The 16,558-nt window shown below is 39.6% G+C and overlaps 2 protein-coding genes across 2 annotated transcripts; one reads left to right on the plus strand and one right to left on the minus strand.

Annotated features, from left to right (window-relative positions):
- The first annotated feature begins 1,620 nt into the window (after positions 1-1,620).
- LOC145449801 (THO complex subunit 4-like) lies at positions 1,621-3,959 on the plus strand. Its single transcript, XM_080328231.1, has 5 exons — positions 1,621-2,492; positions 2,559-2,700; positions 3,154-3,340; positions 3,402-3,528; positions 3,595-3,959. The coding sequence occupies exons 1-5, from the start codon at positions 2,381-2,383 to the stop codon at positions 3,729-3,731; spliced, it is 705 nt and encodes a 234-aa protein (XP_080184357.1). The 5' UTR covers positions 1,621-2,380; the 3' UTR covers positions 3,732-3,959.
- A 918-nt stretch (positions 3,960-4,877) lies between these two features.
- Positions 4,878-16,299, minus strand: LOC145449800 (glucose-6-phosphate exchanger SLC37A2-like). Its single transcript, XM_080328230.1, has 15 exons — positions 16,068-16,299; positions 15,369-15,450; positions 14,163-14,316; positions 13,679-13,757; positions 13,484-13,619; positions 11,915-11,991; positions 11,682-11,848; positions 11,544-11,626; positions 9,017-9,169; positions 8,869-8,959; positions 8,058-8,206; positions 7,863-7,998; positions 7,515-7,580; positions 5,470-5,573; positions 4,878-5,411 (listed from the first exon to the last, which is right to left on the minus strand). Exons 1-15 carry the CDS (start codon positions 16,142-16,144, stop codon positions 5,340-5,342), a joined length of 1,626 nt encoding a protein of 541 aa, XP_080184356.1. The 5' UTR covers positions 16,145-16,299; the 3' UTR covers positions 4,878-5,339.
- Between the last annotated feature and the right edge of the window lie 259 nt (positions 16,300-16,558).

Genomic DNA, 16,558 nt, shown 5'->3' on the forward strand with positions numbered 1-16,558 from the left:
AGCAACGAAGTGTCGTTATGCAGATTCATTAGGACATAGTGAACATCGAAGACGCTATAACACCCAAATTGACAATTGAAGGGCATAATTTTTGATGCATTTTGCCCTGTGCTGGCTACACCACTCATCCGTTGTTGCCGTTCTTTCGAAAGTATATTCAGGAATAATGACGAGAATTCGCTACTCGCATTCAAAATCTTAAATATTTGTTGCTTGTGGATACGATTAGAGTAGTTAGGCTATAGTAGGCTTACCATATTTTGAATATGCAAAAAGAGGACACTTTTTCAGAAATTTGCAAGATACAAAACCGGAGTAGAATTCCCAAAAACAGGTGAATTTTTCCCACTTTGCGGTCGGTTGACTAAAAAAAAAAAAAAAGGTCATCACTTCCGCTCAGAGCTCAAAAACACGTTTTTCACTCCACATTGCTTGGTGGATGACTAAAAAAAAAAAAAAAAAAAAAGGTCTTCATTTCGCTCAGAGCTGAAATCGCCGCTTTTCATCCGAATTACCCGCCGGAGCTTCACTTCTGCGCTATTTTGCGGCATATCACTCGCAATTTCCTCTATATCTGACCTCAATTTTCAAAAAAGAGGACAAAATCTCAAAAAAGAGGACAAAAGGGCGTCCTCCGAGGACACTTTCAAAAAAGTCAAAAAAGAGGACAAATCCTCTTAAAAGAGGACGTATGGTAAGCCTAGGCTATAGTAACTATATAATCACTATATGATTCGGCCTTGACCTAGTCGGTTCGAATATGTGGAAAATGTTTAGAGATTATCAGAACGTGAAGGTATAGAGCAGTGGTTTTCAAACTGGGATCCGCGAGATAATTTTTTAGGACCATGAAGTAAAGTTCCGAAAAAGTCACATGATCCAGATAATTTTTTTTATGTCATGTAAAAAATTTCAGGCAACCGCAGCTATTTTTCAAATCAAATTCGTAGGTCCACATGTCCATTGTCCACATTCAAGTCGAAATACAAGCAATTACTACTAAATAGATACAGTCCATCCTCAAGATTACCGGACCACGACTGACCTATCGATCTCGCTTACCATGACATGCCGCCCTATTTCTTGTCGCTTCCTTTTTCTATACAATCTTCTTTACTTTCATTCAGTGTGCATGCCTCCTCTTTACATCGCCTAGGCCAAGGTGGGTGTCCGATTCCATAGACAACTCCTAGTCGCTTCGACATCTTCCTTTCTTTTCGTTGTATCGCATTTTTTGTGGTGTATTGAACTGATAAAATTGCTAATAAACCAATGATGATGATGATGAGGTGGCCTAAATCGTTAGTCAACAAAGAAGAGTACACATTCTGGTTTCGCGAGAGAATTTATTCCTTTTGTAACCTTAATGTCAGTACAAAAAATTGCAAATTTACCACCACCGACAGTATACTAATATACTTGACCGTTTTTTGCTCAAAAAGTATAAATACTATAGTAAAAGAATGCCACTTATCATTGGCATTGTGTGTGTAATTTGCAGGGATATCCCTGGTAATTTGTGACCTGCTTCGACAGAGCTAGCCAATCACAGCGGATGATCAGTGACGGCTGGCACGAGGTTAACAGTGACGTGTGCACGCTGCGGTTGATTTTTGATTGTCGTTTTCCGACGCGAAGATAACGCTGGTGGAATGGCGAGATACAATTTGATCGTGCCCGATTGTACTTGGCGTTTGTCACGATACTGCTGCGGTTAGGGTGTTGTTTCTGTGTTTCAACTCGTGGAGTTTAGAAAACGATATCCACTTTGAGGTACGTTACTGGCTGGATTGAAAAGACGACGATCACGGGATTGATAGGCGATACGCGTTCAGCCATCTTGGATGAATGAACCAGGAAAAGATTCCGTAATAGCTTTGTTGGCAATGTATCTATTACGGAATTCAAGTGGAATTATTTCAGAATTACTATTTCATGAACAATATCAGGCATTGGCTTTGTGCTAATTCAAGTCACTAAGCCGCGAAGGTCACTTGACTCCGATCATGTGACCAGTGTGTAAATCGATTGTATTGAATCTGGACTGAGTTTTCTGAGGAGTTGCTGTTTCTGTATGGTTTCTGACGCCTGCCGGCTCCATGCAATGGTTGTCTGCGGAATGTCAATTTGATATGCCGTTCGAATACGGTATCGGTTCCGTACCTTCTCAGAATTCTTTTGGATGTGACATGCTTCAGCAGCTGTTCAATGCACACGGTATGGTTGGAAATTGCTGGCTGTAGTCTTGTCACCGATCATCAGAACCAACAAGTCATGGGCGTCATCCCCGCAATTGTTTCTTAGTATTTTCATAATCTTGGGCACTCTGCCACCAGCTTCAATACATTAGGAAATTTTCGTTGATCCATTTGAAAAAAAGATGGGAGACAAACTAGACCTCTCGTTGGATGACATCATCAAGCAAGGCAAGGACAAGAAAGGTGGACGAGGAAGAGGGGGTCGCGGATCAGGTGGAAGATTCAGGGGCAGAGGTAAGTTGCCTGGAGTGCTAGTAGAAAATGCTTTAAAATATTACCATTTGGTGTTTTGATTGATAGGAGGCCGTCGTGATGGTGGACGATCAAGAGGACGTGGAGGGGGACGACCTACTCCATACACGAGGTCTGACAAAGTACCAGAGGACAAGTGGGATCATGACATGTACAGTGGAGGCGCCGGTCCAATCAGACGTGGTGCAAGGTTTGTATATAGATCTGAACTCATCCATGTTTAATTGCCTATAATATGTTGGTGCTTTCTTTAATGAATCCATGGTGTACTTGTAGTGATATCCTGAATACAGTGTATCAATCAGCGTTTACCCTATCCCACAATTTTCCTGTTACTGGTACGCGCCTGATTGGTATCGCTGGCCTTTTTGCCTGATATATCAGGTGAGCAGCGATGATTTTCCAAGTTACGGTAATTTAATAAAAAATGATTAAAAAATAAAGCACGGTAATTTAATAAAAAATGATTGAAAAATAAAGCATAGTGTGAGCACAGGACAGCGATTCCATGGTACGGTTGTAGGGTGCATATTTTTGTATCAGTAACTAACAAAGTATGTAATCAATGCTTTGTACCATGGTAAACCTATGTTATTTTAATATGAATTTCTGGTCTTTTGTTATAACATCTTTTCGATTTCAGGGGCAATGCCACCGGCGTTGGCAGACTGCTTGTCGGGAACCTCGAATTCGGGGTGTCTGATCAAGACATCAACGAGCTCTTCTCTGAGTTTGGAGCAATGAGAAAAGCTGCTGTCCATTATGATAAATCCGGCCGGTCACTTGGCTCTGCCGATGTCGTGTTTGAGCGTCGAGTCGATGCGATCAAAGTACGTTACCATTCATAGTTAAGATGTTCCAATTATTTGACTATGAGAAATTCCGTGCTAGGCAATGAAACAGTATAATGGTGTTCCTTTGGATGGGAGAGCCATGGCGATCACTCTCGTTGATGACGGTGACTCCACTCAAAGAACGGGTAATAGCCTTGATGGTCGAATAGGCCAGAGGAATCAAGGTGAGAGTATATTTTGATCTAATCTCTAAAACCTCTCCTTAACGAGTGATCGATTTTCTTTCTCAGGTTACTCCAGAGGGGGTAGAGGCCGTGGATCTCGGGGTCGGGGCCGCGGTAGAGGCAGACAAGTGAAAGAGAATGTGTCAGCTGAGGACTTGGATAAACAGCTCGATGATTATATTTCGAAGATGGAGACCGATTGATAGGCGCGGGCCTATACATAGTTCCAATGACACTGAACAGTGGTACGGTTTTGGAGGACTGTTTACTCTCACCACTGCGATGTATGATGCTCCTCGCTGATTTAGCAACAATATTCGATGAAGCCTGCGATGAGCCAAAGCACTGCTTCTACTACATTCTTTGTACGCTTGTCTAAAACTAATGGCTTTACCATGCCTTCTTTGTGAATGTGATTGCAATTTTAGTAATCTGCTGTGTTATATTAATGTTTCCTTACGTGAGGCAGGTTAATGTGCGAGCTAGGGTTCGGCATGTTCATGTTCAGTTTGTACGTTATTCCCAATGAACGTACAGAAAATGAGCCAGTTGAGGTGGTCAAGTTGGATGAGGTACCTTGATATAACTCAGTGTTTCCCAACCTTTTTTGACCCATCGCCCCCAAAATTTTGTGTACCGAAAATTTGGCATGCAAACTGTAATCACCGGCGGGTTGACTAAAAAAAAAAGGTCAAATTTTCAGCTTGATATCTAATTTAACACACTTTTGTAACTAAATTTCTGTGGGTTGACTAAAAAAAAAAGGTCAGCCATTTTGACGCGTCATCGCCCCCTTTGTCCATTTTTGCCCCCCCTGTCGCCTCCCTAGATTGTCAAATCGCCCCCTCAGGGGCGATATCGCCCACGTTGGGAACCACTGATATAACTGCTTATGTGCCATAAAACGAAGATTTGAATAGCTCATGTTACGCAGTGTGATCAGGTGCAGGGTTAGCACGATTAGTGTTGTAGAATTGCCCCACATGTATCAGATGTTGGGCTAGTAGTGTAAATAAAGTAGGTGAATGCATCAAAATTTCCTGCTGACATTTGGCCTGCGCCAATGTTTCAAAAAGTTTTTGCAGCTGCTAGAATATAGATGGGACTTGAAAAAACTGCGACTGCTGAAGGCATGGTTAGTTTCATCAGCGGAGAAACCACTACTGTACTAATTAAGAGTCCCCTCCTGGTTCCGGCCGCTGAAGAACGATCACAAATGCCCCTTTGCCTGCCTAGGTAATCCCACAGGTCGTGAGCAAGTAATTTCTGATCCGCACACATGTGCACGAAACGACTTGCATGTATCAGATGACTCTTCACACCTGATCATACAAATCACACTCCAGAAATGTTTCAAGTGCCAAAGAGGCAATTATTTCTACAAGAATACACACTTCATCTAAAAAGCATTAAATAATGGTACCGCTCCCAAGTAATAAGTACGTACTTTTGGTAGCATGAAAAACGGCCACATTAGGGAAAATCAATGGCTGGGGATAAAGAATAAGCGTCATATAATACACAGGACTGATGTCACTATTTCCATCTTCCCCGGTTTACTATAGCGATAACAAAAATTGGGACCACATTTCCAGTAACTAAGATGCAATGATGCCAATTGATCTCCCGGTAAAAACTCGGAAGACACCATGAATCAAATCTTCATAAAAATCGCAACTAAAAAGAGATAAAACATGGCAACGTAAAAGTAAAAGGCGCGGTACCGCAGACTAAGCAGCGGGAAAAACACATTAAAATATTGCACTGACAAACAGTCCAATTTCGAAATGTCCTCGAGGCACAACTTCATATCATGAACCTTGAGAAGACCTTCTCAGGAAGAGCGACAGTCTCACTTCTTTGAAAATCAGACGCGACAAGAGCTGAAATGACTAGTCATTAGGGAAAAAATAATTCTTCAATGAATAAAACATAACTTACAGCAAGTGATGCTATGTTGGAGGCAATTAGCATGTAGAATACATTGTTCCAACCCTTTCCTTGGGGTGCTATCAGTCCAGTCAATAGAGGTCCAAAAGCAGCACCTAGCATGAGAATGACAGTACGGTGGTTGAACTCATTTCAGAAGCGATGCTTCAGAAAGTTGTTGGCAGAGGTGGCCAAAGTACTCAAGAAAGCTACTCAAGTAGAAGTAGTACTTTTAAATGCAACCTAAGCCTACTTGAAGTAGAAGTATAACTGACTGACTTTAAATCTACTCCAGTAAGTAAGTAGTTGTGAAAACGGTATTAATTCATTTGTATGGACCGTCAAAAGCTGCAAATTTAGCTATGCGGAAAGTGTAGAGAGGTTGATTCAAATTGATGCAGCCCAGGGGGTATCAATTTTTGACAGAATAAGCATTCTTCCGCATCACGGGATGCAAATGATAGTATTGATATGGATATGCGATACTGATCCTTTGTTTGCTCGAACATCCCGTTTTTGAAAATATCATGGCGTCCTCTTCCATATTTCATGGGTCGTAGTTTAGTCAAAGTGCAATACGGAGAAGTTGTATCGGATACGGTGTTAACGGTATACGTTATTAAAAAATATGGCGGATGGTAAAAATGCCATATAGTGTATATTTAAAATATAGGCAATACTACACAACACTTGCTTTTCTACTTCGTATGCTCTCCAGACAAAGAACTGAAACTAATTAGGACTCAAAGTATGATACTGCGAATTGAGAGAAAAATACAAATACTACTTCTAAAAAGCGGAAAATACATTTCAAGTCAGAGTCCACTTTTCCAGATTAGGACACGTCATGGGCTGCTATATTACGATATGACAGGTAATTGCTAGTTTGCAAAATGGTTGTTTCAGACGTTATGACTAGAGCCCGGCCGATTATCGGTTCGCCGATATTACACTTTGAAAGAATTATCCGTATCGGCCATTGGAGAATTATCGGTATCGGCTATTTTCGTGACGTCACAACATGATGGTAGGAAGTCGGTGAACTAAAATTCTTGACCGCTAGACTGGGAATATTGCTATATATCATATAGCTTACACTTTCAAAGTGCCCAGATGCATCCTGTTTAGTATATTTCATGTTCAAGTAGGACAATGGCTGTAAAGCTGTTGAAATAAATGCTCTGAAGTTTTGAAAATGCACCTTTTGAGGTAGATTCCCCTTTATTTGAATATCGGACGAAAATATCGGTGTTATCGGTGAAGATGCTAGATATCGGCTTTATCGGTATCGGCCCGAAAATCCAATATCGGTTGGGCTCTAGTTATGACGGGTCATATTTACTGTGATTTCATACGGTCGAAAATGCGGTGAGAACGGAACCGCGCAACCCGCTACCTAAATTATATTCACCGATACTTTCGTAAATAATAATATTTGTCTCTCCATTATCTAATGTGCGAGATGCGCGACGAAAAATCTGGGCTCCAATGGACTTTTTTGAAAATACAATGTCGGTGCTCCGTGAAAACAGAGCAAATTCCTCAGGCTATCTTTCTGATTGGAGGATTACACTACTTCTACTTGACAAACTGAAAATAGTGTAAAGTAGGTAGATCACAAAAAATGACGAAGTACCTAAAATTCGGGTAAGTACCAGAAGCAGTGGAAAACTAGTCGAGCACTTCGAAAAAGTAGAAGTACTTCGTTACTGACCGCCTCTGGTCGCGATTTCGCTAGTGCAGGACTTATACTTACATTTACAAGTCAAACGATCACAGACACCAAGTGCTATCTCCGTAATTTACTGTCTGTTACTTTTCAATGGTACTTCATCTCAGCACCTTTAATGATCTGTCATAGACTCATGATTCAACTGGTAACATGTCATTGCGCATGCATTGTTTATAGCTGCATATTATGGGCAACTTGGCATCATTCATTTCTTCTTGCAAGCCATTGGAATCGAATGCCTTATGATGCCACTGTTTCTACCTGACTGATGTCAGTGACAAGTCACTGTACTAGACGATGAAAAGGATAATAATCTCTCGCTTACCAATCGATCCAGTGCCATCAATAATAGCAGTAACAGTCGAGATAGCTTTCGCGTTTCCTTGAAGAACTTGAATGAAAAGAATACTAATTATTCGAAATGGTCATGGCATCGCCATTCTTGCAAGTTGCATTTATCATATTACGGACATAAAATGAAACACAAGCAGTCACGAAGCCCAAAGTTCACATACGATAGAAGAAATGGCGTAAAACATTATCCCCATGTACTTTTCAAGCAGCGCTCCACTTTCATGATAAATTCACGTGGCTGGTGTTTAATTTTCGATTTCATAGTTTTGCAAATATGGATCATGATACTGTAAAATCAGAGCAGTCATGAAAATGATACCTGAGTGGGTACCCAAGTCGGCGGAGACGGCAGTCGTAATAAGAGCATACGGTCCATTGACAAAAGCGCCGGTTACCAATAGCAATATAATGCTCAAGGTGTGACTCACAGCACCAAATGCATTATACAAATACATCTGAAACGTGCAAATAGAGGATTAATCTGAAATTTGAAAACGGCGAAAGGCGTCAATACCATGATCGCTCCGAAAACCAGCATGATCCCGCAAGTCGAGGCACGCTGGCCTGTAATATCCGAGAACAAACCAGCCGAAATCCCACCCAAGATACCACCAATGTCGAACAAAGTACTCATTAGGCCGGATTCTGTTACGCTGAGGCTAGCTGTAATCGATAATTCAATATTGATAAATTTATAGTAAGAACATTGCATGAAGTCAATATAATTTGATACTCAAATCGAAATTCCGCCTCAGATTCATTACTACTTTGCCTTTAGAAGAATTCAACTTTGAAAATTGAATTCAAGACTGTGGCCGGGTTACTGACTAAATTCCCGTAATTTTTGAGCTGTATTTCATCTAGAATTGAAATAGAACCCGACTGTTATGCTTCTGAACGAACACCCTTGGAATCTGGCATGTGACCATCGGGTTTGACAAAAGAGCTTATATACAACATAAAGGTAAATAACGCTAAATGATCATAAACTTGGAAAATTTCAGTACTATATATACATTTAGGTCAGTTGTTCGAACCATAGTCAACTTGAGAGTATTCCAGACCAGATCTATCCAAGCAGCAGCTACATCACTGCCTATCGGCACATCAATGGAGCGTCGGTGGACTCAATGACTTATGAGTACACCTGTTTTGAAAAATCAAGCACAGTTTCAGGTTGATCTTGGTAACCTAATTATCAGATTCAAGTCAAACAAGAATAGTAATAGATCTTGGTTTGGTTGCAAAACCGACATTGAGACAGGTCAGTTCAAATTTTAACGGCGGTAATTTGAATTGACGACAACATAAATGATTTATCTCACAGCTTGCTTTGATGTAGAGTGGCAGCCAGAATAGAAACGTGTAGCTGACCAGTTTGGCGAAGAACAGAGCCAACGAAAACTCGATCACGCCCTAAATGAAGATTAATGTCAGTAGGCGTGTGATCATAAAGGCAATATACGATTTTACCGGTATACAAAAAGCAGTTATCACTCCGATCGGTCTGCTATGCTCTGTTGCTGTCACGTTGTCATTTACATCATCAACTGCAATAATGGGCGTTTTCTGTGACAGCTTTCCAGACTGCCCATCGTTTATTACAGTTTTTCCAATGCGTTCCTCCTGTGAATGAGGAAGAACTCGCATATTACAAGCCGTATTTCGAGATAATTCAGTGTTGAATCTTAACAACTACCGCAATCAATATCATGAAAGGCATCTATCACTAATGCGGGTAAGAGCTACGGGCTGGTGACTTTCTTTGCTTACAAAAGCACTGTTTACTAACATTCACATATAGATTTGTTATCAGTCTCACCAGAAACAACGCTTAGTACGTAGGCTACTAGGAATGAGCGATATGGTCAGGTTGATACCATGACTACTCAAACTACATCACATTTCGACTTTTCATACCAACTCTGTTTTAATCATAATTCAAAATCCAATGTATTTTGAGCGCAACTACTTGATATTAGGAATGGTGTTGATGTGAGTGCTGAAAGACTGCTTCTTTGATTAATCACTCGCAATATTCTGCATACACAATACCTTGGGCCTACCAATTTTATTTTATGGTGACTTTTTTGCAGACTTTTGTGGTATATACTAGGCTAGGCTATATTGTGTATGCTCATATTGCACATGCGATTGGCCATATTGTACAGGCGAATGCACATATTTTGCATGTAATTGCACCTACCCTGGAGACTAAATCAGGGAAATCCCTTTTAGAAATTTCTTCTCTCGATACATTTAAAAACCAAGTACATAAAGAAACCAGTGAAGGAAATTACATCATGCAATCATAATCATTAATGTGACAGACTCGTTTCACGGCAAACGCCACGAGCACATCATGAACGAAAAGTCGAAATGCCAGAATAGCAATTTCTGAATATTGCTACATTGGCTATGACGTTGCAGAGCAATGCAACCAACGTGCAAGCAGTTTACCATCATTCGCCGAGTGCATGGAAGCTACAAAGTTCAAACGGGTGAAATAGTAACTACCCAACGGCATCTAATTTCCAGATTTACATACAAGCTGAGATGCCCTAAAGAAACTAATTTGTCAATAGATTTCACTTATCTTCGTTTACGAAAGTGATTTTTACAAACATTCACATTTGAATTTGTTACCAGTCTCACCATGAACAAAGCTTGGTACATAGGCTACTAGGAATCAGCAATATGACGAGGTTGATAACATGTCTACTCAAACTACACGACATTTCGACTCATACCAACGCAACTACTTGCTATCAGTCAATTGAAGGGAAGTTAATAAAATTAGGAATGGCGTTGATGTGAGTGCTGAAAGACTTCTTCTTCGATTAATCGCTTGTATTATTCTGCAAACACAATACCTTGGGCCTACCAATTCTATTTCATAGTGCCTTTTTTGCATACTTTTGTGGTTTATACTAGGCTTGATGAGACATATAAAAAATCTCAACCTTGATGTTAGTAAAAAAAATTGGGATGTGCGATAAAGACTTTGATTTTCAAATGTGAGTGAAGAAAAAATATCAAATCAGGGATCAAGAATTGGAGTTTGCAATGACCAAAAGGAGACTAAAGTATTTATAAAATGAGCATACACAATATAGCCTAGCCAGTCGCATACTCAATATGAATAGTCCAGAGTTTGGAAAAAGCTATATATATATCTGTTTCTTCATTTCGAAGTCATTTCCTTGTGAAATATAGATTGTATTAATTTAACGTCTTTGTAAGTTCATGTCCACACCCTATTTTGTACATAACTCATTATGTACAAAATAGGGTGTGGACATGAACTTACAAAGACGTTAAATTAATAAAATCTATATTTCACAAGGAAATGACTTCGAAATGAAGAAACAGATATAGCTTTTTCCAAACTCTGGACTATTCATATTGAGCATGCGACTGGCTAGGCTATATTGTGTATGCTCATTGCTCATATTGCGCATGCGATTGGCCATATTGTACAGGCGAATACCCATATTTTGCATGTAATTGCATGTAATTCTTCTCCGATACATTTAAAAACCAAGTACGTAAAGAACACAGTTAGGAAATTACATCATGTAATTACATCATGTAACCATAATCACTAATGTGACAGACTCATTCCACGGCAGATGCCACAAGCACATCATGAATGACAAGTCGAAATGCCAGAATAGCAATTTCTGAACATTGCTACATTGGCTATGACGTTGCGGCGCAATGCAACATGCAATCAGTTTACTATCATCCGCCGAGTGCATGGAAGCTACAAAGTTCAAACGGGTGAAATAGTAACTACCAAGTGGCATCAAATTTCCAGATTTACAAGCTGAGATGCCCTAAAGAAACCAATTTGTCAATAGATTTCACTTATCGGCTGGAGTAAAGATTAAGAATGGCATACACTGAAACCTGATGATGAAGGGGATTGTTTGCTAAATGGGCTGAATTTTCAGCTCACTCCAACAGAAGAGCGGAAATAAAACAAACATAGGCCTACCTCATCGTGCGTAGGTATCGGTTCATATCTTGTAGGTGCAGGCATATCATGAACAGGGTGCTGACAACCCACATCCGCAGGTTCTGGAAGAAATCGCTATCGTGAGAAAAGGCATGTCATTAAGAATGATCTAATTACCTTCGACAAGTGCTAGAAGGCACAGTATTCCCATGGACCCGATGATGATACCAGGCACAACGAAAGACCATCCCCAAGCAGTCTGCACATATTTAGAGGCAATTACAGAGCCTAAGATATTCCCGAACGATGTGTGAGAATTCCAAATGCCCATGATCAACCCTCTCCTGCAACATCGAATATTTCTCCGTCAATATGTCGACGATAATGTGTACTCCTTGTCATAATCGTACCTTCCTTTACCGAACCATTTACCTACGGCGGAAACGACACCGGGCCAGCCTGTGGTCTGAAACGCTCCATTCAATATCTATAATGTAGTAGTACAATTGAACGTTCAATTAGTAACAATCATTGAAAATATTACCTATACAAAAATGATAAATAACATGATATACTCGCTCATGATACAGGGGTAATTTCACAACATGCTCATGACAAATTCACTTTTGAATGTGATCCAATCACATGCCACCAAAACTACTTTTTACTTTTCAAATTCGAAAGTGTACAAGGTATGGTGAGCAGTTTGTTCCTAAAAATCTGATCATCAAGTAGTAATATGGTAGTCTGAAACATAAATACTTGAGTAAGTAGTGCAAGTAACCAAAATCTACTTCAGTAGTCCAAGAAAGTAGGAGTACTCTGTCACTGCACACCTCTGCAATTAGATATGTGGATAGCCGAATTCATTATTGCATTGCCGATCAGGACTGATAGTTCTCATTCATACTGGCAATATAAATCTGCGGTGACAAGCTATAGATTTTATTCCAGCAGAAACAGTACATTGAAGTACGCCTACCACAGAATTGGAATCGAACAGAAACGGAACTTTCAAATCTGCTTGAACATGATTGGAAGATAGAACAATAAAATAACCCTGATGCTAATTGTGTGAAAATGCTCAGGTTTTTAGTTGTAGCTATTTGGATAATTTTCACCTCGCCCCGTGCGAGATAAATTGAGGGCTATACTGGTGTTTTCATCACCACATATTATAACTACTTGTGAGTCTGACGTCAATATAGTACCGTATAGTACAAGGTGCTGGTAGTATGATCCATACATAATACATAAACAGTCAACTAGGAGAACACCATTATTGATTTGCAAGCTCTATAAATGGTTGTGTTGCGGTCTGGAATATGCGTGGTCAAAGTCCGTGTAAATAGATAAAATCAGCAACGGTGGTAGCAATACCCTGTAAATCATGTGACATCAACATCTAGCACTGGATCCGGAAATGTGATGAATATCAGTGATTTCACGCTACATAATTTCTGAACACTGAGATTCAACAAAGGCTATCAATTGTTATCAAATTGAAATATAAAATATTTTGGCAGCAATTGACCTTTCTAACGCATGGATCATGAATTACAACAGACACAATCGGCTGATTGTGTATAAACTGGTATGGGTTGGGGGCTTGAGCAAAGCATTTTCTAAGTTGGAGTTTTGATCTTTATCCATTCAGTATTCCTATATTAAAATTATATTAGAATATTGAGTATTAGCCCTTTATCCTGAATAACGGTATGCTATCATAACTAATGCTAATGTTTTCTGTGGGGTTCATATGCAATCAAGTGGACACTGGACAGCATTGTGATTGTGAACTACTGAAAATACAGAGCTCTCAAGCATAAGAGTTCATGGAAATTCCAGTGTCCCACAAAAATATATTCCCGATAAAGTGACAGTCTTACACTTAACATACCTCTTTTTGTCTAGCTTGGTGACAAAATTGAGGAGCGTCTAATATGCCGGTGCATTATATTTTCACTCTCAAAACTTACCTGAGCCACAACATAAAACGACATGTTGTGTATACCAAAGAAGTAGCCCATGCCAAACATTGAGGTACATATTCCACACATTATCATACCAAAACCGAGAAAATACCTCAATGGCATTCTTTCACCTATATATCCACTGCAAAAAGAAATAAATTTAGCAATGGAAAGACAAGCTAAGAGAGTTTCTCAACTCACCTGAAAAACATTGATATCGCATAAGTAAACAGAAACGCATAATCCAAAGCACCGAAAAGATTTTGGTAATTGGGTTGATCTGAATAAAGACGGTATTAGAGTCAAAACTATTTCAATGCTTGCCAAACTTGACCTGATAAATGGGATTAAATCGAACAAAATACATTGAAAAGAATAAAACATCAAAGAACGTCAGTACTCTGATTAAACATGAAAGTAAACAAAGCAAATACAGACATGAGCCATTTCACGCCCATAGGCTATACTACAGTATTAGAGGTCTATTCAATTAACCTTGGCTTTGTTCAAAGTCTAGAGAATAATAACAAGTATAATCACTGTTAATTGGTATCATACCACTTCCCACCATTAATTAAAACAAAACTCTCACTCCAATTCAAGTTGATATTGGACCCCTTCAAACTCAGTAGAACTAGATCAATTTTAATTACTTCTTAATCAATAAGAAGCTTATGCAACCTACCAAATGGTGCCCAGTCACACCAAGTATCATTGTCCGATCGAACTAAAGACACACCATCGATAACAGGCAGTTGGTGTAAAAGAACGCTTCCAGGTTGGGAACCGAAGTGAAGATTGTAACTTTGATTAACTGAACAATTGCGATGCAGTTCGCCCTGAAAATAACATCGACTATTCAAGATTTTTTGAGACGGAGACAGATGCCATAAAAATGGTATAACAATAATTGAGTGTTTCTAAGATACGTATGGTTCTAATCTAGAAAATCTTCTGCAAAATATAATCATCAAATATAATCATTTCATGGCTGTCATCAGATAGGCTAAATTTTCCAAACTAGAGAAATCCAACCTTGGCAATAAGACGTTTTCGGAATCTAGAAGATGGTTTCAATGTGATAATACGTCTCATTACCAGAATAGAGTGTAATTTGATAAGTCATACGAGATTTAGAAGCACTAGGTTTAGCACTTATACCCCTTGAGCTGTCATGAAATGATTCTCGTAACTCCTATCGATGATCGAAACAGCACTTAGTCAGGCACCGGTCCTGGGTCCCCATAGGGTTTTCCACACAACTTATGTGGACTTCCAGGACGGGAGACGTTACTGAAGGTTTTGCCAAAAGCTGGTGTTTTAGGGACGTAATGTTTATCGCCGCCAATCTCTTTGACAATGCAGTTACTTGGTCGTAGGACCGGCGAAACGTCACAAGTCGATGTGCGATAGTCCCGCACCAGCAGGTTTCACACCCCTGGACTAAATCACCCCAGCAGCCTCAAGCCAACATTTACTCATAATTGTGAAAAAGGCTACACTCATTCTCTAACTCTTTTTTAACTATTAGCCTACTATTTTCTTGTTGGAGTGGATGGCACTCAAATCAAAAGCAACAATTCTCCTGCGACGAAATAGCGCTAGGCACGAAGAAAATTCTCGAGTTCAAGAAATCCGATCAATAATATGCTACTATATGTTGATTTGCATTATAATTACATAATGAATAATTTCACACTGCATTTGTGATTCGTACCCCAAGGGATCCATGGACCCCTGGTTAAGAGCCGCTGCACTATAGGTTATATCAATGCTGTCACGGCATCAAGGTGTTGATTAAACAAATGGGCAGGAACGACATAGTTCTACGTCAGACAAAATAGCATTCACAGATCAGTGAAAGGTAACAGAGTGGCGATTCAGCACTTACCTTTACAATACTGATCGGCTTTCTACTCAAATGATATGACATGTAAAACAGGAAGGTGAGGAATAAAACACTGTACCGGTATCTGAAAACATGTGGTAAAAACTGATATCAGGTTTTGTTTACAACATTGAATTGGATGAGATATGTTATCATGTTGGGGTTTGGTCACATAATGATGCAATTTATAGCAAGGCTCATTACTTATTTACATAAATTATAGGTTGATTCGTGTAATTCATCATGGCATGACCTGAAATTAGCACACAGAAAGTTACACCGATTGAGCAATGTCAATCACATGAATATGTCACTACATGAAGCGAGAGTGAAAACTTCAGCTCAACCAAAGCCACCTATAGGAGAGAAACGGGACACAATTCATATCTGTAATCTTTAATAATCTTTTGGTCAACAGGAATTTGGATCATCTGAGAACAAAAGATTTTGAAATTGATCGTTTGTGCGTAGTTAGTAGAAGTCACAATTACACTGGCTCAAACCGTTGTGAAATAGATACCGGTATATCACAGATTTTGGTAATTAGTTTCAGGGATACGGATATCTATATCTAGACATCCCTGATTAGTTTCTGTCAGCAAATAAGCACAATCCAAGCAGCACGATCGTAACATGATGAAATTTTTTAAAACTGAGAAACAGCTTTATAGTACAGGCCCGATACTATTATACGATACTTACATGTATTCACGGTGAAGTACTAAGAACGGAATACGACAAGTCCGCAGGAGCTTAATCAAAGGTGGTATAGCTGCCATCTTATCAAGTAGAATCGATACACGGATCAGTTAGACCTGCATTGCTAAACGCCACTTGACGGGCTCGACTGCTGTATAATACGAATACAATAGTTCGCAAAAGGTATCCGCTATACACCTCTGCCGTCGGTTAGCCGCGAGCTGCGAATATCAAGTCAACTGAGAATCGGTCACTGACATCGTGACTCGAGTCACTAATGCGGAACAAAACAACACAGCTGATAGCCCAGCAGTGGGCCAGTGGCGACGGAGATGCATATTGTTTAATCATTAATCAATAATAATCGTTAGATTATATTTTCATATGAACAACACAAACACAATGTACAATGCGATAAGACACAATGCGATGCAATGAACAGATAGGAGGATGTCGAACGACCATAGTTGCGGTTCCGGTCTCTTAAACTGGCA

This window comes from Botryllus schlosseri, chromosome 11 (genome assembly GCF_051294905.1).
Source record: "Botryllus schlosseri isolate E-star chromosome 11, Bs_hap1, whole genome shotgun sequence".
Taxonomy (NCBI): Eukaryota; Metazoa; Chordata; class Ascidiacea; order Stolidobranchia; family Styelidae; genus Botryllus; species Botryllus schlosseri.